The following is a 23,690-nucleotide window of genomic DNA, read 5'->3' on the forward strand; positions in this document are numbered from 1 at the left end:
GACAGATGAGAAAAAAGGCAGAAAAGGGATAAATACTAGCCACTTCAGCAACAGTCTTGCTTACACTCCTGGTCTGGATCTTGTAAGAGCTGCTTTCAGTGTAAGACAATGAAGAAGAAATAGGGTTCAAAGGAGGAAAGGGAGGGAAAAGGGGAAGACAGAGCAAGGCAAGGCATAACTTGATTCTTAGACCTTAGTGAAAGAGATCAGTCCCAGCTCTCCTCTCTCACATGTAAGAGCTCACCCCCTGATGCTGTGTCCACACACAAAGATCTGGGAGACTATCTTAGATCCGAAGCATTAATTTTTACATGGTGAAGGGTGAATCCCATCAGAAGGAAAACAAGCTGCTCTCTGCCAGTGAATCCAGTGACACTGAGGCATGCATGGGACATTTTAACAAGACAGATCAGCAGCAGTTTATGCATAAATCACAAGTTTTCAGGGTGCCAAAAGACATTCTTATGCAAGCGATCAAATAGCTTCATGCAGTTTTCAGTCATACAGAGAAGAAAGTGATCAAAAGTGGGTGATGGCCCCACAGTACCCCGTTTTCCTGAACAGGTCAGGCTTTTATAACTTCTGAATGAGTCCTGAATAACTCCCCATTCTTAAACTTGCTGCTCTGTCACTTGGGTTTCTGAAGGGCTTGCAAATCCAGCTGAGGGCCCGTTCGCTCTGATCCCAAGCCTGCAATGCTTCCCAGTCCCCTGCAAGCCCTCGTAGAGGCAGAGCAATGCTCTTGCTGCCTGGGGAACTGAGCCTTCCCTTTGTGTTTCTCACCTTCTCAGAGCATAAAGACTCCTTGCTGGACACACTTGAAGGATGTGAGCTACAAGCACACAGCACCACTCTAGCAGGTCGCTTCTTAGGAAGAAGTGACTCAGCTGAAAGATGTTTAAGAATCTCAGTCCGACATGGGGAAGCAATATCCTCTTCCAGGCAGAGGACTGAGGATGCTGGCTGTGTCTCTCCAGCTATCAATAAGACCCTTTGAGAAGTCTTCTTAAACTCGGATGCATTAATGATGAGAACAACAGGTCAGAAAACGTGATAAAAGCATTCAGATTAGCCAAGTGAAAATTGCAGGGCAGTTTTCTCCCCAGAAAAATTGGAATTCACAAAAACACGTGGTCCTAATAGTTTGATTCTTTTTCCAAGGTATTCCTGCCTTTTTCCTGTGAGTTTTATCTATCTCCTAAAGGTGCCATTCAACATTCACAAGTTAACATCAGGGTTTGCGTGAGGCAAAAGTCACCATGATTGTTTCCTAATCTACCTACTTATTCATATACAGGTACAGAAAAATGAAATACTTTTATTTTCTGAAAAAAACCCTGTGACTTACCCACATTTATTTTAAATTAATGCTTTAACTCAAAGCTACCACTTACATGCAGATTATCCACATACCAGCATTTCCTGCTTGTTTCAAAATGTTCTCAAGCATACAGCCTATTCTTTTTAACGCTCAGATGTGCCAGTGCTTCCCAAGATCACAGGTAGAGCACGGTTCAGACTAGCTTTGCTCATGGGAAAATGCCAGAGTACTTCTTACATGGTGACTATCTCACGGGCAGAATTTCTTAAAGCTGAAGGAAGCCCGTTCCAGTGAGCTCAGCCAAGCTGGATAGATGCCTGCAGCTGCTTCTGGTAGTGTCTGTGCTGCCACACTACCTCCGTATTCCAGGGCATGCCAAAAGGGATTTACTGTTGTCAGGAGCCAAGAGGCAGGAACACGCTCTTCAGTCCATGATGCTGCAGGAGGCAGTGCTTACCTTTTTTCACTCCTTCTTTCCCCTGGAAACCACCTGGGTATGGTTCTCCAGACACCTCTCTGTCACTCTCACCTGGTTATAAGACAGTTAGTAAGCAGCCTCAGGAGAGAAGGTGGGGACGCGGGTGCTGCCACTGCTCCTCCCTGGATGCCCACGGCACCATGAATGATTTGAGAAAGACTGTCAGAAGCATGGGCGTTAGCCTGACTAGCAACTTCCAGCGTAACTATAGGTCTTTAAACAGTAGAAAAACTGAGGCATGAGGTTTAGCTGCTCAAAGGACAAGTGCCAAACTTGTGGAAGGAAAACCAAACCAAACAAAAAAGGCAAGCAGAAAATAAGCCTATTCAACCTGTGCTTAACTTCACTGTGCAGCAACAGGAAAGGCCCCTCTGTACCTCCACCTCCCCGGGTCCCATGTTATCTTCAAGGCGGAGGTGGCCCTGAGAGCTTGAACTCTGTTCTACGGAAGAAAGTGAAGATGGTCTTCAAGAACATGGACAAAGGGCAATGAACTAAATTTGAGATGGGCCATGAGAGACATTTCTCTTTGATGCGGCTAAATCTGCTTCTGAAGAGGAGCGCGCTAAGCTCCCTGGGTATTTAGTGCTGAGAGAGAAAAGTGAAATTTCTGATTGCCAGCTCACAGAAACTTCTCCCTAAGGAGATTCAAATGGTAATTAGCAGGTCCAGTGGGTCATTTAGCTCCTTTTTCCTGCTGAGGAGGATGACACTGTTGATTAGTTTTAGCCTGCTTTCAGTACATTCTGTTATTTTGGGTATCTCTCTTGAAAATCAGCCCACGGCCTTTCTTCCACCAAGATGCTGCCCCTCTAATGATGGGAGAAGGGAGTGTTCCTTGGAGGTTTCCCCTGTGTGGGGACACTGTGACCACAGATGAACTCCCTAGCTCTCGCCGAGGCTGGTCAGCACCATTTTGTCACATCTTTCAGCTGTGACCTAATCTGTAGAGGGGAAACTAGCTCTAGGAAGCTGGCTTCCTAAGGAAGAAGACATCCGTTTTTTCTGCTGTTCATGCCTGCCTGTGTATGTAGAGAAGCCATGTGGACTTTCCAGAGCCAGGGTGCCACTAGCATGTGCTCCTCCGTTACTGCTCCCTGAAGACACTGTACAGGAGAGCCCTGTACAGTTGATTTGTTGGTCTCATAAAACTGAACACTTTGTTGGGCACAAGAAGCCTCTCTCACTTCCCAGACACCTTGAAGCTTCACCACAAGCAGATCCCATCACAGGTGGCCTCAGCTAAGCCTGCAGGATTTCTCTGCCTCTTCCTTGTCCATACCATCAGATACTTTTCTTTTTACTCCCTAGCACTCGGTGCTGGTACCGCATAAGAAGGGAAGGTGCTGGGAGCAGCGGCTGTAGCAGTGGAGTGTCGCCTGGCATGCAGGCGTGGCGACCTGGTTCAGGAACGGCGACCCCCGTCCATCAGCTTGCGGACACCAATGTGGTGGACAGCAAATGGCGTTTATTAGTGGTCGACACGGTGTTATATACCTTTGGTTTACGACGCCACTTCCGTCTGCTTACATCGTAAATTAAACACTATTGGTCATTAGGAGAGGGGCTCTAACTTTCCGTACAACGCGAGATCTTCCGACTGCCAGGCCCTAATTACCTACATTTCCCCCCTCCCTATGCATCGTTAAATTAGTTAAATTAGTTATAAAAATTATATTAATACAATTAGCAAAAATTTTTAGTTTTATAAAAAGTCTTAAAAAATATATGTAATATATTATAAATCTAAGTAGAAAACTATATTAAAAACTATAAACACCGTAAATTAGTTAGTTAAGACAGGTAAGTAAGGAAGTTAAGGAGTAAGTCAGGAAATTGTTAGGGACAATGTTAAATATTCTTAAAGCATTTGTTGGTGCTCTACAAACATGATGTTAACGCTTTGTAGTCGTTTTTTGACAAACGACACGAGTTTTTTCAGTATACAAGGTCCGAAAATCAATGTCAGCAGAATTATCGTGACTGGCCCTATCAAGGAGGATATCAGGGTGGTTAACCACGGCGAACGGTTGAACCATGATTCGTACCAGTTTTGTTGCGCGTCCCGTTCTCTTTTTCGCTTTTCCAGTCCTTCTCGCAGTTTAGCCATGGTGTCTCTCACTACTCCAGTGTGATCCGCATATGTACAACACTCTTCCCTCAGTGCGACACATACTCCTCCCTGCTGTAAGAACATTAGGTCTAATCCTCTTCGATTTTGTAACACTACTTCGGATAGTGATCTAACTGATCGTTCTAATGCACTTATCGATTGTTCAATCCTTGCTAGGTCTTCGTCTACTGCTACTCTTAGGGCGCTGAATCCTTTGCTTTGGTGTACCAAGGATGTTACTCCCGTACTTACTCCTGCTGTTCCTAAGATCATTAAAGTGGCTACCGTTAGTGCTGTAAAGGGTTCTCGTTTCATCAAATGATGTTCTGGGGTAGCTTGATAGTTATAGACAAATTCTTCGGGATGGTACAAAATTTTTGGGACTATGGACACTTGGATACAATGTTCTGAGGACCTATCAAGGCTTTCTAATGACAAACAAGGCGTAACTCCGGTAGTAGAACAGACCCACTTGGCATTTTTGGCTGGTATTAACCATTTGGTAGAGGCTTTACTCAGCATCTTATTGGCACACAGTTGTTCTCTATGCTCTGGGACTTTGCCTACACACACTCCCTTCCCTACCACCTGTGATAACGTAATGCCTTGTTTTTCTGTGTCCCATATACACTGGGCCGGGTTTGCATCATTTGTCTGCATGGGTAGGTCACTTACTCCTATGGCCTCATAAAAGGGTGGTCTTATTCCATAACATAACCAGCAATGCTCTGTAAGATTTGGATTTGTCTCGTTCAATACTTGGAAGCTGGCTTGCATTATTTTCCAAAGAAGATTTTTGTAAGGGGTTTGGACGTTATCGGGGGTTGTAACTTCGATATCGTGTGTTTTGCTATATATCGATGTTGGTGGGTTGAGAACTGGATTAGGCCCGATCGCTTGGGGTGTTTGTGGGATTGTCTTAAGGATCTGTACCACTGTTCCTGGATCTTTGAAAGCGCTGTGAATGAATACTGACCACCTCCTTCCCACGACCCATCCCGTATTAGCCGGGTTCTGGATCTTCAAAACCAGATGGGAACAGGTACCTTTGTTGGCTAACCATCCATTGGATCTGAATTTTGGACGATTGCACCCATTTGGTCCCCATTCTACTTGCAAATTTTTGTCCTCTATTTCTGGTTTCCATCTATTGCTTGTCACGATGGTTTCACATCCCCAGTACCCACAAAACCAACGTCCTGGATAGTTACAGTAACTCCTCCCTGGGTTTGAACTAGGACACCAATACGTTCCCCATATTGATTTAGGACCTCCACGTTTAGGGAACAAATCGAAATTTGTTACCACGAAAGTTGGGGGGCCTGCTGTCACGTTTACCGCTATCACTCGATCGCTGGTGAGGTCTTGTAGGACCCACCTGAATGGCCGATGGGGATTGTAATCTGGTTCTGCCTTTCCTGCAATGATAAGCTTTAAAATCAGGATTACACAAAAGCATCGGAACTTTCCCTTGCCGAGGTTGCTTAGATATTGTCCGGGCTCCGCCGGTGCGGAATCTTCAGGTTCGGACGGGACGCTTGCCGGCTCGTCACTTTCTGTTGCCATCAGGAAGTATGGATCACGGGGGCATCCGATGATCCGGTCCTGTGGACAAAAACTCACAGTTTTCATTAGTTTTATTCTGGAGGTCTGGTTTAATGGACTTAAGCGGACACCACCTAACTTTTCCGTCTTTTTTGACAGCGCCGTACCCCCGCCCTGTAAGGACTAGCCTCCATCCTTGTTCCCATTCTCCTAACTCATTCCTGATTATAACTAGCGGGCCTTCTTCTAATGCTCGAGTGGCCCAATGTTTTTGGGTGGGACTATTTACTTCCTCCCCCCGGGGGAACTGATTCAGTGCTAACAGAGCAGTCGCTAAAAGGCGTGGTTGGTCCTTTTGGGGGATGGCGCCGGCAAAACCTTCTGTTTTTGCTAGTACTTCCAATTTGGATTTCAGGGTGTGATTTGCTCGTTCTACTATAGCTTGTCCTGTACTATTATACGGGATGCCGTGTGTTAAGGTAATACCCCATTTTGAAACAAATGCCTGGACTGACTTGGAAACAAAATTTGGACCATTATCTGTTTTGATCTGACTGGGGATACCTAGCCACGCCATGGTTGTTAGCCAATGTTGAATGGTTGCTTTGGAGTCAGTTTTAAGGTGTTGAGTGGCCGCGATCACTCCGCTATATGTATCTACGGTTACCGCTAACCACGCTCGAGGTTTTAGCAAGTGGCAGAGTGTAAAGTCTGTTTGCCACACCTCGGAGGCCTTAAGACCTCTGGGGTTGACTCCACTGGACCACAATGGTGCTTTTTGACAATGGGGACATGTGGCTACTATGTGTTTCGCATCAGGGACTGAGATTCCGCATTTCTTTGCTAACGCTTTAGCTTCGATGTGGAGAGACTCGTGTAATTGACGAGCGTCTCTTAGTGTCCACAGTCCTTTAGCAGCGGCATCTGCTTTGTCATTACCAGTTTGGAAAAACCCTCTGATTGGGCTGTGGCTGTTGACATGGATAACTGATATAGTGCCCTCTCGTGAGGATAACGCTTCCTCCAGTATCAAGGCCGTTGTAGATGTTGCCATGCCAGGCCTTGACATGGCCAAGCAAAGTTTGGCTACAAACATTGAATCAGTTACTATGTTGAGATGTTCTGTTGGGAACAGTCCGCATGCTAGTACTATGGCTGTCGCTTCCAACTGCTGAACTGAAAGAGCATGATCTGTCATTTTAATGCAGTACCATTGTTCTTCTGATTGCCATACTACTGCCGCGGTTGAGGTCGCTGAAGATGCGTCTGTGAAGACTGTTGGTCCTGGTTGAGGTCGGTCCATGACCTTTTCTGGAAGGTCGATGCTGACGATTGTTAGCATTTGAGTCCAAGGGGGCTTCGTTGCGTACCGGACTTCTCCGCCAAACCCGGTGAGAGCTATGGCTAAGTACTCTGATATTGCCACTGACTGCATTGGGAGCTGTTTGCGGAAGGGTAAGTATATTCTGGTGGGTTCGGTGCCTAGATGTCTTAGGGCGAGTTTCCTGCCTTTCATAATGAGGTTACTGAGACACTCGATTCCTGGAGAAAAGGCACGAGATGTTTTTCCTAAGACTATCCATTGTATTGGCTGGGCTTTTTCTGGGGGACCTTGGGCTAGTGCTCCTACCCCTCCCTTTTCGGTGAAATGCACGTACAGATCAAGTGGTATATTTGGGTTCCACCTGGCTAGCGTACTTGATGACATTTGTTGTTCTATAAAATCGAGAGAGTTTATTGCTTCTGTTGTCAGGGTTTTTTGTTCCCATGGGTTTTTTCCTTTCAAAAGATAATACAGAGGGGTCATAATTTCAGGAGGGATTAGGACGATATTGCGTAGCCATTGCAAAGACCCCACTAACTGTTGCATATCATGGAGTGTCTTAATGTTTCGGTGGATTTTTACTTGGGGGGGGGTTATGTAGAGATCTGTGATCTCCACTCCCAGGAAACTTACACATGGACCTCTTTTAATTTTTGCGTTCGCGATTTCAAACCCGTTCGTTTTTAGAGTTTCTGAAATTGTTGACACCAGCTGGTCCACTTGATTTCCTGACGGTGCAGAAATCAAAATGTCGTCCATGTATTGGATGATAGTTGCAGTCGGGTCACTACACCGGACCGGTGCCAATGCTCGATCTACTGTGATCTGGCAGATGGTGGGCGAGTTGATCATTCCTTGGGGCAACACTTTCCACTGAAAACGTAAGTTAGGACGCTGGCTGTTTGGAAACACTACGGAAAAAGCAAACTGCTCTTTGTCGTCTTCATGCAGGGGTATTGAGAAAAAACAGTCTTTGATATCAAGGACGGCACAAGGTTGCCCTTCCGGTATCATAGAGTTCATGGGCAATAGTGTTTGGACGGGACCCATTGGTTGGATTATTTTGTTTACTTCACGCAGGTCATGGAGGAGACGAAACCCTTCGCCAGTCCGTTTGGGTATTACAAAAACTGGGGTGTTCCACGGGCTAGTAGAAGGCTCTATATGACCTCTCTGTAGTTCGCGGTCAAGTAGCTCAAGGAGGGCATCCATTCGAGGCTTTGACAGGGGCCACTGCTCAACCCACACTGGATCGGATGATTTCCACGTCAATCTAATTGGTGGAGGCGGGTGTACGGCAGTGGCCCTTAGGGTAAATTTGTCATCCTGATTTTTAATAGGGATAGAGCGTCCCTTCCCAACAGGGGTGGGACCCCTGACATGACATATGGAAAAAGAGTGATAGTTTCCTCTGGTCCCTTTTCGGTGTGAAGTGTGATTGCTACTAAGTGGGCGCTCTTCCGAGCTCGGGTTAGTCCCCCGACTCCGCCTACCATGGGGGCGTCCTCTAGCTTCCAACGTGGGGGCCAATTCGTTTCGGGGATAACTGTGACGTCTGCTCCGGTATCGATCAAAAAGGGGACACTAATGGTGGTGTCATTTGGGGCATTATAGAGGGAACAAATTCCCCACACCACTGGCGGGCTATCACACGCTACCGCCAGGGCCACCCAGGGGTCTCGCTCCCAGGGGATGGTCTTTGCTGTCCCTGAGATGGGGGCAAATTCGGTTGGTTGACAGGTTGGGCCACAAAATCGGTAGCTCTTCGAGGGGGCAGCGGGTTCGGAAGCACCTCGCCCCAACTCGGATTTGCATAATTGGGCCGCCTCACATCCCAAGTGGGAGAGGGCTGTGTGCGGCCCGGGTGCCCCCTCCCCCTTCCGTTTCCCTGATTTTTAAACCTACAGTCCTTAGCAAAATGTCCTTTCTTTCCACAAACCCAACACGGCCCTCTAGGCTGAATCTGGCGTGGGGGGTACGCAGTTAGCAAGTTCCCCAGTTGAGGGCAGTTCATAACAACGTGGCCTTCCTGACCGCATTTAAAACATGCCATCACATCGGCTATTGCGGTACGAACAGCCGCCTGAATCGGGGTTAGATGTTCTTCACTCACAACATGCTTGATCATGTCTGCGATACTTGACCCCGCCGGTAGCGACCGCAGGACTTCTTTGGTTTTTGAATTACATTGTTGGCGTAAACAGTCTGCGACAACTGGGCCTTTTGCCTCTGAAGGCAGGGACGAGGAATCGACTGCCGCTTGGAGGCGGTCTACAAATTGTGTAAAACTCTCACTTTCACTTTGCTTTATTGTGGACCATGGTGATGGCTTAGCAATGATTCTAGAGACTGTACGAATAGCTTCTCTAGCTGCACGAGTGGTTGTCATAACTTCGTGGGCTCGCAAGCCTTGGGCTTGTGCCTGGGGGGTGATCATTGTTGGATCTGTGCCCATTAGTCGCTGTAGGTTAGAGCCATGGAGCGGGTGGTCTGCTCCTGCTGCTTGGGCTAGCTGCCTTGCACAGTTCTCTTCCCATTCTTGTTTAAAAACAATCATCCCCGCCCCATCAAAAATCAGTCTACAAGTTTGCTTTATATCGAATGGGAGCATGTCATCTCCCCCGAAAATTCCATCTATGAGGGTGGAGACCATGGCAGAATTAAGCCCTTTCTCCGCGATCGCTTTAACAATCGCTTGCACATCCTTAGGATTTATTGGTGAATAAATCCTTTGTCCCCCGTCCGCTACTCGGACTGGGAACGCTAGCGTGGCCGGTGAGGCCCAATCGGCACATGCAATTTGTATCTTTTTCCAATCCGTAAGGGGAATTTCTCCTTTTCGCGTTTTTTCTTTATAGCGAAAAGGGGTATGTTGACTTTTAATCTTGTTTACCTCCTCCTCCTCCTCTGAAGTTAGATCGGTTGTGAGCCGCTCGTCCCAGGAAGTGTCTGACCCGGAGTCGGAACTCGACTGACTAGTCGTTTCCGGGCTCTGGTACCTTTTTGTTGGGCTCCGGCCCCGCCCCCTGTGGGTGGGCCGTTCCCTCCCTCTAGGCTCACCCCGCCTTCTGTTCGGGGGGGTGGTCGGCCGTTTTTTCAAATGGCCGCTACGATTGGCTCTCCGCCCCTCACCCGCACTCCCCCCTCTGTGTCGGTCACTCCCATCGCCTCTCTCCTTCTCGTTCCCCTCCCCTTCTCTTTTGTGTGCGCTTGTTAGTTCTGGCGCTTTGTCTTTGTTCTCGCCGGGGGCATTCTCGCCCCGCCTTTCCCCTAGGGGCTCGGCGCCATCTTGGGGCGCATAGGGCGGTGGTTTAGCCCGGATATTTTCTGACTGTGATCTCTCCGCGGCGGTCCTAGCTTCCTCAGCTAACCCTCCCCAGAAAGATTTCGCTTGATCTTTTGCCTCCGTGAGCGGACCGGGGCTTGGGGGTTTTTGGGACGCGCCGCCCTCCCGCGGGTGTTCCAACTCGGCAGAATTGCCGTCGCCTGGGGGGCACTGAGTCTGTGTGGCTGCCCCGACTCCCAATTTCGGGGTAACCAGCAGGCAGTCTCTTGCAGCCCTCCAGGTTTCCTGCTCTTGTATGGCTTTTTGTAAAGCCTGTTCAACTTTTCCCCACGCTTTAAGGTTTTTTCCGCTGCCCGAGGACTTCGTCTCCTCGGCTAACGCTTTAGTGCACTTATCCCACACCTCAGGGTGGAGTATATCTACTGGCTGATCAATGGCTCCAATTTCCAAAAGCCTCGCAATAGCAAGGGTAAAATCTTTGGGCCTACACTCAATCCCCCACTGTTTATGTAATTGGGATACGACCTTCACAAGGGCTTCCATCCTCCTTGTTGGTCCTGGTCCGGGAGCGTCCCCCCTCGACCTCTTCCCGTCGAGCTGGTCCAGCAGCCCGTCTGACCGTTCACCCGTCCAGGCGATCTTCCCGGGTTTCGGCACCACTTGTCGCCTGGCATGCAGGCGTGGCGACCTGGTTCAGGAACGGCGACCCCCGTCCATCAGCTTGCGGACACCAATGTGGTGGACAGCAAATGGCGTTTATTAGTGGTCGACACGGTGTTATATACCTTTGGTTTACGACGCCACTTCCGTCTGCTTACATCGTAAATTAAACACTATTGGTCATTAGGAGAGGGGCTCTAACTTTCCGTACAACGCGAGATCTTCCGACCGCCAGGCCCTAATTACCTACACGGGACACTTGAACTAGGGTCCCAAAAATGGACACAGTAATGCACAGGTGGTTTGGAAATTGTTGGGCAGGGGAGACAATATTTTCCTTCACGCTTTTGGTGATGCTCTTCTTTCTGCTCTCCAGGACACTGCTGGCCACCTCTGCTACCAGGTAGCCCTGGATCATGTGGATCACTGCTGGACTGTGTTTTGCCTTCTGTCCCCCACCACCACCAGAGCTGTTCTTCAGAGTTGCCCTCTGGACAGGCAGTCCCCTTCCCTTGCCACTGCAGGGTTTTAGTCTATCCCAGGCACAGGATCTGGCCTTTGTCTTTCCTGTATCTCACAACGCTCCTGACAGGACAGTCTTTCTGCCTGTTAGGGTTCCCCTGAATGGCATCCCATGGCACAGGAATGGTCCTCCCAATATAGTGTCATCAACAAACGTGGTGAGAGTTGCGTCCTCTGTGTCATGGACACAGAAGTTAAACTGCACAGCGCCCAGTAGAGTCTCCTGTGCAGCCCCACAATACCCCAATATGTCCCACTGGCCTCCAGGCAGGGTATGGCCCCTTCAACACTGCTCTCAGCCTCATCATCCAACTGGTGCTTTGCCCATCTCTTTGTCTATCCATCCAGACTGTAACGTCCTAACTTGAGCAGAAGAATATTGAAGGAGAATTTGCCAAAAGTCTTGCTGAAGTGGAGGTAAACAACATCCACCGTGCTCCCCTTGTGTACAAATGCACTTCCTTCATTATGATGGTAGTCAGGTTGGCAAGGCCTGATTTACCCTTGGGAAGTCCATGCCAATGTTGTCCTTTTTTAGGTGCTCAGAAATGTCACCCATGAGGAGTCATTCAATGGCACACTCCTCATCCAAGTGACCCTGTACAGCCTGTGGTTCCCTGGGTTGCACTTTTGGCCTCTTTAGGAGATGAGTGCAACTTTGGTTTGTCTTCACTCTCAAGAGACCCCTACCAATTCCATGACCCTTTACAGAGGACATTCCAAAGAAATAGCAGTCTTTCCCTGTAACTTCGTTACCACTACTCTGCCTGTTCTTCGGTGTATTTAGTTGCTCTAGTCTTTCATGTAGTTACACCTGTCCTGACAAAATGACCATTTGTGAAAGTCATCTTTTCAGATGCAGACTGCCTAGGCAAAGGCCCTTTCCATTATGCTCCACTTCTCTCCTTCCCTTGCTCTTTGTTCATTCAGATACCTCTCCCCTATGCAGCTGCTTTGAGCTTCAGGGAGCTAAGAGCTTGCCTGTCTTCCAGTAGTCTAATAGTCTCTTTAGCCAATTCTTTAATTGTGTTTACATCTAACTTCTTAGTATCTATCACAAACATTTCTCATAAGATTATCCCTTGTAGAAAGGCAGCCTCATTAGGGGAAGCTTGTACATTGCATATGGTTGAGGACTGTGTTTATGAACTTGAAAATGATTTTCTTTGCTTTGCTTGCAAATAGGAAAAATTCTTCTGGGCCTGTGTGCAGCCAGTTCTCTAAGGAGAGCAGGGGGGAGATGGTGCAATGGAGCTGTAACCTCCAGCTGTAGAGATCAGTGGAGAAGTCTGAGGCCAGGAACAAAGATGTAAGCCCCAGGTGGCCAATGTCAGAAGGGGTGAGGTTTGAGAGGTGAGGAGCAAGGGTGTCCATCCAGTGTCAGACCTCAAGGGATTGCTTTTCCTAGCTGTCCAGACCTCCTGAGGAGACACTCTGGATCAGTATCACTTGCAGAATGCTTCTATCACCTCTTCTCTAACATGAAAGTAAGAAAAACTGTTTTTTAAAAGAAAAAAAAATCATGGGTATAGGTGCAGTTTGAAATATTCCTCCTTAACTACACTATGACATTTTTCTAATTAGCTGTACAAGTCTTGAAGACTTGGAGAAAATTGCAGGAAGAAACAAGGCTCGTTAGAACTTTCTGTATCCTAATGAGCCCCATGGTGTATTTGAGGCTGAGTCCATGAACCTCAGCTACTGAGAGCAGACTGAAAGAAACTTCTCAAGAAGCCAAAGTCAGAAGCAAAGTACCTTGAAGAATTAATGGAGCCCACTGAGGGCCATTCCTGACAAAGCCTCCCCAGGGACTCGTTAGAGCAGATACTTGGAGGCTGTGATTGCAGGTAGGCAAAAGCACTGTGAAGGTGGCTACAATGCTGAGAAAATATTTGGTTTGTTTGATGAAGCAGAAAGGCCAAGCCCTGATCTCCAGGCCCTGGCAAGACAGATTCTGTCCCTGACATGTGGGTCAGGGCTCTTCCTGGGGGCAGCAGGATGTGAGGGTGAGCAATGCCAAGTGTAGGAAAACTGTACAGTGCATCCTGGTTTCCCCAAGCAGGGGTGAGGAAGAAACTAAGTCCAGAGCCTCAAAACAAGTTTTGCCTGGTAGGCCTCAGTGGCAGAAGCTACTGTCAAATCCAAGGTGACAAATCCCTTGGTCCCGTTTGGCCTTTCAGCCTTGCCAGAGCACTTGGCCATCTCTACTGCAGGCTGTCATAACCTGTCCCATGCCTTATCTCCTTCCCTTCAGGCTGTTGATGTCCATCTTGCTTTCCCACCTAGCTCTCACCCCACCATTTCTGTTCCTTCATGGATGTCTCTCCAGCCTGGCTGGATTTTCCTTGAAACACAAGGCCATGGGCTGATCCGGGCTCTCTCTGGGTGACCTCTTGCACCACAAGGCTACCCTTTGAGTGACATTTCTTTCTCAACACATCCAGTCTGAACCTTCCAAGCTGCACTTTGCGCAGGTTTCCTTCTCTTCCCACTACCAAGAAAAGCTCCATCATCTCTGAAGCCACCCTTCAAGCAGGTGCACCCTACTACTATAGTGCCCTGAGCCTTCACTTCGCGGGGCTGAAGAAGGCCAAGTCCCTCAGCCTCTCCAAAGAGGCCCAATCCTGGCAAATGTCCTCTGGGACCACTCCAGTTCTTCCCCACTCCTCCAGACCGGGGAAGAACCCCACACACAGACACACTAGTCCAGATGTGGCCACAGCAGGGCCGAGGCCCGAGGGATGAGAACACCCTTGCCTGGGTGGCCACGCCTCTCCTAATATGGCCCTGCATGTAGTTGGCCTTATTCACTGTTTGTAGTTTTTGCTCTATCAAATGGCATTTGAAATGATACTGCACAGAGGCTGCGTGCCTTTCTTACTGGGGACATAACAATCCAGAACCTCTGGGTACAGAGCAACCAACAAGCCATGTGCCTCCTGCTGGCTACCAGATTCTCAGGCAGAAGTGATGTCATAGTCAACATGCCAGCCATGTGTCTGCTGATGGCCAATGACCCCAAGAGATTGGAGATTCCAGTGACGTCACACTCGCCTTCATGGCCATGTGCCTCCTACTGGCCTATGACCTTCTCAGACAGAATTGGTGTCGGAGTGATAGCCCAACCCATCAGCCTTCTTGTGGCATGTCAACTGACCAGAAAGAAGTAACCTCACCATGATCTTCCAAGCCACGTGCCTGCTGCTGTCCCGTCATGTACTCAGGCAGAAGAGGTGTGAGAAGCCATATCCGAGCCCTCGTCCTGGATGGGCCTACCAGGTACTTGGGGAAAGGGATTCTCACAATCAACACGCTTCTGCTGGCCTGCCAGAGGCACTGGCAGATGTGAGCGTAAAAGCACATATCCCAGCCATGAGTCAAGGGCTGACCTATCAGCTCCTTCAGAAAGAAGTGACCTCACAGTCCCTTTCCCAGCCATGTTCCTGCTGCTGGCCTATCAACTCCAAGGACAGAAGGGACCTCCCAGCCACCTTCCCAGCCTTGTGCCTCCTGCTGTCCCATGAGATCCTGAGGCACAGCTGACCTCACCATAGCATTCCCACCCATCTCCTCCTTGTGGCCTATGAGCTCATCAGACACAGGTCACCTCACATTCCTCTCCCAATGCCATGCGACCGTTCTGGGATCTCCCGATCCCTGCCCTGGTCCCACGGGGCCAGACAGCTTAAGTGAGGTTGAGCAGATGTGACCAAGATGAGGGCAGGAGAGCGTGGAAAAGACAGCTTCAGGGATTCGGTGTTCAGGTTGGAGCTTAGGGATTAGAGCTCACCTTTTTAGGGATGGGGATTAGGCAAAGGCTTAGGGAGAGAGTTTGGTGTTCTGCTGAGGTTCCCTGGCTAGTGTTTAAGGTGCAGGTTGGCATGGTGGGTTAGGGTTTTGTTTAGGGCTGGGGTGAGGGCTAGGATTAAGGCCAACATGTTAATACTAGGGGTAGAGGCTAGAGGCTCGGGTGAGAAACCGGGTAAGTGTAAGGGTAAGGGTTTATAGGTTTGGGATATGGCTTAGATGTAAGCTTTGAGGTTAGGGATAGCCTAAGCACAGCTAGGTTAGTAACAGTGGATTATTGTCATGGGGAGGAGGAGTATTTAGGGCTAGGGTTAGGGCTTAAGGTTACTTGTTAGACAGAGTGTAAAGGCTTAACAGGAATGTTTTCACAGTCAGTGTTTTCACAGCAACGTCCCCTTAACCCATTTTACCTCTTCAAAATCTTTTGTGTCTGTTGGTCAAGGCCCTCTTCCCTCCCCCAAATCTCCCATTTCTTTTGCTCAGGCTCCTCCTGACCTCCCCAAATGTGTCATCTTGTTGAGGGCAGCTTCCTGATGACCTTCATGACCTCAGAGTATCTCTCTCCCTGCTGCTGTTGACCAGTGAGAAGTGACCTCACAGCCACCATCCAAGGGGACATACTGTCTGCTGTGCTTGAGAGGCCTCTTCACAGCCTACCCAGTAGCACTGGAGGAAGGTGATGCCCTGCACCACCCCAGAGGTTCCCTGCCTGCAAGCCCACTTGTACATCCAAAGGATTCCTGCATCACTTTTCCCACATGGCTGCTTCAGTTACCACAGGGCAGCTTGGATGCCATGGCCACCTCTGTTCGGGCAACTGAATGAAGTCCAGAATGTAACTTTTAGAAAAATGTGGAAGCCTATGCAGAAAAGGAAATCTATGTAATAGCAGAAGAAGTCTTAATTTCCAGCTTTTAATGAGCTTTTATGAAATTTTGCTGATCATAGAGGGATGCTGCTAGTATCTGCCTTCTCAGAGGACTTTGTGCCACTGATGGAATTTGATCCTGATCGTCCAGCCAACTTCCCATGCACTGCATCGTCCACGTCTTCAGTCCAGATGTCAACAATCTGCTCTAAGGAGACTATGGGAAACCACATCCAAGGACTTGCAAAAGTCCAGGTACACAGCATGCCCTTCTTTCCCCTCCCACATGGCTTCAGCAATCCTTTTCTTGTCCTTCAAGCGATGGAGATGGCTGCAAGAGCATTTTCCCTGTCACCTTGCCAGGGACTGAGGTGAAGGTGGCCAACCTGTTACACTCCCAATCCTCCTTTTTGCACTTCTTGAAGATCGGTTTGAGATTTGCCTTTTCTGAGGATCTTGGAACCTCCCTGATCTCTCTGCCCCTTCCAAGATGTTTGAGAGAGGCCTCGTGATGACACCAGCCAGCTCCACCAGCACCTCTCTGCTGCGTCACACACTAAAAACCGTCTTCATATCCCACATTTGCAGGGAAGTGCCCAGAACACTGCACATGCCAGTCCAGGTCCTCTGGGCTGGTTCAAAAGAGAACCAGAAGTGATTTCTTCCTGCAGGCCCACAACTCCCATGGGCTCTCTGTGCAGCTCACAGCTTCCCTGAGCATTTTTCTCAGTGTCCCCGTTCCCCAACCTTTCTAGTCCACAGGCTGTAGATGAGAGGATTGAACAGGGATGTGAGGATGGTGTAGATAAGGGGCTTTGTCAACCTCTCTCAAGAGGGTTCTTCTGGGCATCACGCACTCAAAGATGAGGGTGTCGTAGAAAAGAGTGGCACTAGTGAGGCAGCAGGAGCAGGTGGAGAAGCCTTTCTGCCTGCCCGCACCGGATGGGAGACGTTCCTCAGGGTGGCAGCTCTGATGCACACAAGATGACTATGTGAAGAGGAAGGGGAGGATGGGATCTAAAAAGCAGGTCACGACAGCAAAGAGCATGAGTGTCACAGTGCCAGTGTGTGAAAGATCCAGCAATGGGGTGAAATCACAGAAGAAGTGGTCCACTCCACTGGGACCACAGAACGGTATCTGGGTCATGACTGAAATGATTACTGTAGCTGACTGAAATCCCCCTAGCAAAGGAGACAGACCTGGCAGTTCCTGAGTCTTGTAGAGAGCAGGGGGTGGCACACAGCCCGGTACTGATCGTAGGATGTCGTCACCAGCAGTAAATACTCTGTACATGCAAAAGGACATGAGGTCCTTACAGCTCCAGTGCCTCGTTGCCTCCTCACCCACCCTCCACAGAGCCTGCTCATGAACCTGGAGACTTCCTGGGGTTGCTGACAAAAGACTTTTTCTGTTTCCTCTCCCTGAGAAAGCAGTTTGCAACTTCCAACACAAGGTCACTCTTGCTGACTCCTGCTCTCATCCTAAATGACAAAAGCTAGTCCAACCCATTGTCTGTCACAGAGAGGACCTCCACAAATCCAAGCTTCCCCTTCATACGGGGGGCATAGCCGTCATCCTCCCTGTTGCTCCCTGGGCAGAGCCTGTATCCCTCCATTGCAGCACCACAGCTCAGCAATGCCCTTGATCATCCCCATTGCAGGCTGTCCTACACTGTCCTATGCCTGTGCTGCTTTCCTGGCAGACTTTAGCTACGTCCCCTTTTCCCCACCACACTTGGACCCTGGGATCTCCCAATCCATACTGATGCCCTTCTGTCCTTACTGGCTGTTGCTTCAAACACAGAGCTGTGGTTAAGCAAGGGTTGGTCAAGGCCTGTGAGTTGCCCACAACCTGTCTGCCTTCTTCCAATACCCTGATCATGCTCCTCTTGCACCCAAGGTATTACAGCCCCACACTTGCTTGAATATTCTATTTTTCTCTGTATACCAGCCCTGAAATACATGGTCTCCTTCTGCGACCTCAAAGTCAAAACTCAACTTATTTCACTTCAGCAGGATGCCCCACTACCCCTGCCACCACTTCCAGTCTGCTACCAAAGATGTGGACAGCTGTGTTGCATATATTTATGTTTTGGAAGGTCAATGGTTCTTTTATTTATTTCTTTTTTTTTTTTTTTTTAATACATACTGACACACCTGAGGAAATCTCAAAAACACATATTGATGGATTCTAGATATGGTCAGGGCTGTATGTATGGGGGCACATACAAATCATCCCGGCACCTGATGTGAATTATTTCTGTGGTCAGGGAGACCCTGAGAGCTCTCCCTAATTTGAAAGCATGAAGGGGAAGGAAGGGCAGCGTCATTCAGGCTGGAAGGGACCTCAGGAGGTTTTTGGAAAAATCTCCTGCACAAAGCAGGGCCAGACCAGATTACTCAGGGCTTTATCCAAAGATGCCTTAGTCACTTTCTGGGATAGAGCTGGCACAAACTCCCTGGGAAACAGCTTCCAGCGTTTGGCTATCCTCATGTTGGAAATGTATTTCTCTATATGTGCACTAACCCCCTTCTTTCAGCCCATTGCCTCTTGTCCTTGTGTCTTGTACCATGGACACGAGCCTGACTCAGTCTTCCTGCGAACACTGCAATGCTGCTACATGTTTTGCCCAAGACCTTCCTTTCTCCAGGCTGGACAAGCCCAGCTCCTTCAGCCTCCCCTCACAGGTAAAGTCCTCCTGCCTCAGACCATTAGGAGGGCCCTTTGCTAAAGTGGCTCCAGCTTGCTAACATCTTTCCTATATTGGGATCTGAAATCTGAACACAGTGTTCTGTAGAATCTCTTCCCTCAATCACCTGCCCGTGCTCCTGTTTGTATAGCCCACGGTGCTCCTGTCCTCCCTTGCTTCCAAGGCACCAGGCTGTGTCCTGTCCCTCTTGCCGTCCACCAAGACCTTTCCAAAAGGCCTCCTCCCAGCCAGGCAGCCCCCAGCCTGTGTCATTGCCAGGGTTAGTCCCCTTCAGAGGCAGAAACTGGCATCAGTCCTTGCGGGATTTCCTGACATTCATGCCAATGCATGCTCTTCTCTTCCTTGAAGCCTTTCCCTGAGCACAGGGGCCTGGAGACCATTTCAGTAAAGACTCAGGCACAGCAGGCATTCATTCCTTCAGCCCCACCTGTGTCTGCTCTTCTTAAATCACCTTCCCCATTCAGCAGCATCCCTGCATTTCCCTTGTTCAGCCTTGGTCTCTCAGAAGTGACCAAAGGTCTTCTGTTTGCTTTTGACTTCCCTTGCAACCAGCATCTCCAGGTGAGCTTTTCTTCTCCTAAACACATACCTCCACAACAAAGGCAATAGAAATTTGTGCTTTGTACCTGTCCTGACCCCTGTCCTGCTGCAGCCTTGTCCCACATGGGGCTTTGCAGATACCTCTGCTCCAGTGTCTGGGGAAGGAGAGAAGCTGGGCAGGGCTGTCCATACCACCAAACCAGCCCTTGGACCAGCAGGAAGATGGAGATGGTCTCACAGCAAAACTCACGCGTCAAGTTGGTGTAACCAGCAAGTGCTGGAAATGGCTAATGAGAGACACTGGGAGTGACAAAGACCCTGAGCCACCTTCCCTGTCTGTCCACACTACCAAGGGCACAGACTGGCCTCCTCCTCTCTTCTGCACCTGCATGTTTTCCATGCTTGCCACAAGCCCTGCCTCTGTACAACAAACCTCCGGTGTGAGTTCTTGCCATCCATGGTCACACACTACAAGCTATACATTGATATTTTTCTCTCCTGGGCACTTTCCAGCCCAGACCAGCTCACCCTAAACTCTTCCCACTGCCCTTGACCTCTGTCCACCTCCCCTTCCCTCTCCCTTCCACAGCCCTATCTGGCATGGCCCCACAGCAGTGCCCACCACAGGGTGCTGCAGAGCTCTGGGCCCTCACCCCACAACCCCAGACTCTCTGAAGGGCACAGCAGATCCTCCGGGGTGGAGAGGGGTGAGCCCCAGGGGTGGGGGGCATCCGTGGCACAAGGTCTGAGGAGATCCCCTTGTATGATGGAAATGCTGCAATGGAGGCCAGCTCTGTCACACAAGTGCCCACTGCCTGTCCTTGCCTGTGGCCACAAGTCTGCCACACAGCAGGACTGTAACCACGCTTGAAGAGCACTTAGGCCTTCCACCGACCGAAGGGTTCAGAAGGAAAGCATGGAAGTGGGAAGAGAGCACCTCGGGAAAGACCAAGCACTAGTGCTCCCAGGCAGTGCTGCTGTGCAAGGACTCTTTTCTTCTTCCCCTCTGCACACAGGCACTGCTCCCTGCAGCTGCAGAGAAGGTCTTGGAGGAAGGATCTCAGAAAAACAAGACACTGCAGGGCCCTTTATTTTGTTTAAACTCACAGAAGGTACGGCTCCTCATTTGCACAGCCTCCAGGTCACAGAAAGCCTGGATATATTGTGAATTAGAAACCATAGAAAGACATTTCTTTGTGGAAAGCATTCAAATAAGTAAAAAAAAGCAAAAAGAGCAAACAAAAATCACATTGAAACCCCAAATCACCGTAAAAGAAGCCAGAAGAAAGGCTGGGCCTATAATAAGATAAGTACTATGCAGAAGACATAAGGCAGTTTATTCCTTCTGAAAAGCATCCAGTGATTAGTTTTCTCAGGGCATCCTTGATCTCATGGTTTCTCATGCTGTAGATGACGGGGTTCAAGGCTGGAGGCACCACTGAGTACAGAACTGCCACCAGCAGGTCCAGGGATGACGAGGAGATGGAGGGGGGCTTCAGGTAGGCAAACATGCCAGTGCTTATAAACAAGGAGACCACAGCCAGGTGAGGGAGGCAGGTGGAAAAGGCTTTGTGCTGTCCCTGCTCAGAGGGGATCCTCAGCACAGCCCTGAAGATCTGCCCATAGGACAGCACAATGAAAACAAAACACCCAAATCCAAAACAGACACCAACTACAAGTACCCCAACTTCCCTGAGGTAGGCATCTGAGCAGGCGAGCTTGAGGATCTGGGGGATTTCACAGAAGAACTGGTCCACAGCATTGCCTCGGCAGAGGGGTACTGAAAATGTATTGGCAGTGTGCAGCACAGCATAGAGGAAACCACTGCCCCAGGCAGCTGCTGCCATGTGGACACAAGCTCTGCTGCCCAGGAGGGTCCCGTAGTGCAGGGGTTTGCAGATGGCAACGTAGCGGTCATAGGCCATGACAGTGAGAAGAAAATACTCTGCTGACATCAAAAAGATGAACAGAAAGACCTGTGCAGCACATCCTGGGTAGGAGATGGCCCTGGTGTCCCAGAGGGAGTTGGCCATGGCTTTGGGGACAGTGGTGGAGATGGAGCCCAGGTCAAGGAGGGAGAGGTTGAGGAGGAAGAAGTACATGGGTGTGTGGAGGTGGTGGTCACAGGCTATGGTGGTGATGATGAGGCCGTTGGCGAGGAGGGCAGCCAGGTAGATGGCCAGGAAGAGCCAGAAGTGCAAGAGCTGCAGCTCCCGCATGTCTGCAAATGCCAGGAGGAGGAACTGGGTGATGGAGCTGCTGTTGGACATCTGCTGCCTCTGGGTGTGGAGCACTGAACAGGGAGGCAAGGGCAGAGACAAGTTAGGGCATTATTCTCTGACCAAAATCAAAGCCATTTCTCATAATACATGTTCACTGCATTTTTTCCATTTCAATGAGATCTCTGTTCAGCTCTGTGGATGGAGCTCTGTTTGGTGCTGGCTGAGTGTGTCGTGAGGAGCAGGACCTCTGCATACTGGCTGCCAAGGAGTCAGCCCTGCTCTGTAGCAGTGTGTTTCTGGAAATGGTGTCCATCAGGGGGGTCAGTCCTGGTGTTTGAATTGGTCAGATGAAACTGCTCCTAATGTAAAATGCTTGTCAGCATCTGTACTCCCAGGGTTAAGAAACCACAATCAAAACAGTGTTTGAAAGAGAGGTAGGAGTTAGAGCTCTCCACTATCTCACCTGGAGATTTTCTTTGATTTCATAAGCCCTCATCATTTCTGCTTCACTCGGAGAAAACAAAGTGTGTCCTGTGAGGCAAGAGGATTGCCTGTGGCTTAGTGCAGAGGGAGGGGACCTGGTTTGTCACTCTGTCTTGTTTCCAGCTAACCTAGGCTCTCACCTTTCTGAGAGGGAGAGTAATCACAGCCTCGTGTTAACCTGAAAAGACTTCAGGCACTAATGAGAGCAGAGACACCCACTGCCCAGCACCAAGTGTCTCCCCCTTTCTCAAGGTCTCTGCACCCCACTTCTTGCCAAGGACACACATGGTTCATTTCACAAACCCAGCAGCAATTCCTCAATCATGGTGTCTCTGTGCTTCTCCATGGGGCATTCAGGTAACAACAAGACGCTGTGGGACAGACCTGCATCCTGGAGGGCAGCTCACAGCTTGGAAGGTCACCCCAAGGAGGTAGACAGGTGTCCTGATGATGGTATCTCAGGAAGGGAGAGTCAGCTCATTCCCTAGGGAATGACACAGGCTGCATTGCCCACAGCCCCACAGCTTGGAGGAGAGCTTGGACACCTGTAACCTTGTTCCCATGGACACAGCTGCATGGGAGGACCCACAAGATCAGTGTGTGACTCTGCAGCTGAAACTCCAAACACCAGAGAGCCTGACAGCAGGAACAAGGTAACAGTAGCAATAACACAGACTACTGGAGAAACAAGGAAAAATGCAGTGATTGACTGGCTCAGAGAGGCAAAGGCAGATGCAGCCAGGCACTTAGCAAAGAGTTACCCTTACCCAGCTGCACATGCCACCTCCCAGGCACCAACAGAGCCAGGCAGTTGTTCTCAGTCCCTGTGCTCTACTTCAGGAGGTTCCTATCAGACTGACTGATCCCTCAGAGTTACAGCTCAGGAGTCTCTGACTTTTTCACGCATGACAGCTCATTTTCTATTTCCCTCTGAAAACTCCCCAAGAGTAGGAAACAGAAAACACAAACTCAGGAAAGCTCCTGATGTTTATAGTAATCCCTGCTTTGACATTGCCCTTGAAAAGTGCCCTCGGAAATGTCCTGGGGATGATCTGGAGCTGTGAGCAGCCCTGATCCACACAGCACCCTCTTGTCAGCAGAAGGACCCTGCCCTGCTGCAAGTTGTGTTTCCACCCACAGCTTCTCCCCACTCTGCTGTTGGAGCTCCCCAGGCAGGCAGAGTACTTACCCTGACCAGCGGCAGAGTCCCTGCCCCAGCACACAGACCCCTGGCCACAAGGACCCTGCTCAGAAGGACAGCCCTGGGCACCCCTGGCTGCACACCCACCTTCACACTCTGCAGCCATCCCCAGGTGAAGGCAGCTGACATGCCCTGTCCCTCTGAGGGTGCAGCAGGGAAGCTGTGCTCCAAAGCACGTCCTTTTTCTCTACACTGCACAAACTGTGTGAGAGTCCTCCTGACAGATCCCATAGGCTGTGGAATGTGCCAGCTTTAGGAGGTCATTCCACAAACCACAGCTGCATTGCCCTGCAGCCAGAGACTTACCCTGTTAAGGCTGTGAAGATTTTTCTCCAAGTCAGGTCTTCTCTGTCCTCCCACCCCAGACTGCCTTTAACCTCTCTCCCTGCCTCACTTCTCTCCCCTCAGTGCCTGCAGGCAGTGCCCTCAGCCCTGCTGCGCTTTGCAGAGGAGCTGCTCCTGGGCAGAGCTGTCTCTCGGCAGTGCTGCCTGCTTGCCATGAGCTCCCTCCAGCCCAGGAGCCCAGCCCAGCTCAGCAGCAGAGGACCAGCCCAAGGCAGCACTTTCTCTGCCCCCTCTGGGCTCCCTCCAGGTGTCCCTGGGGCTCCA

The 23,690-nt window shown here is 49.8% G+C and overlaps 1 protein-coding gene across 1 annotated transcript; it reads right to left on the bottom strand.

The window, feature by feature from the left end:
• Positions 1–20,488: 20,488 nt before the first annotated feature.
• On the bottom strand, positions 20,489–23,690 carry LOC142025954 (olfactory receptor 14A16-like). Its single transcript, XM_075018699.1, has 2 exons — positions 23,579–23,690; positions 20,489–21,468 (listed from the first exon to the last, which is right to left on the bottom strand). Exon 2 carries the CDS (start codon positions 21,443–21,445, stop codon positions 20,489–20,491), a length of 957 nt encoding a protein of 318 aa, XP_074874800.1. The 5' UTR covers positions 21,446–21,468; positions 23,579–23,690.

This window comes from Buteo buteo, chromosome 31, assembly GCF_964188355.1.
Source record: "Buteo buteo chromosome 31, bButBut1.hap1.1, whole genome shotgun sequence".
NCBI lineage: Eukaryota > Metazoa > Chordata > Aves > Accipitriformes > Accipitridae > Buteo > Buteo buteo.

What these genes read in the sequence shown, in the direction of transcription:
- LOC142025954 (XM_075018699.1), bottom strand. Translation starts at nt 21,445, where the DNA reads ATGTCCAACAGCAGCTCCATCACCCAGTTCCTCCTCCTGGCATTTGCA.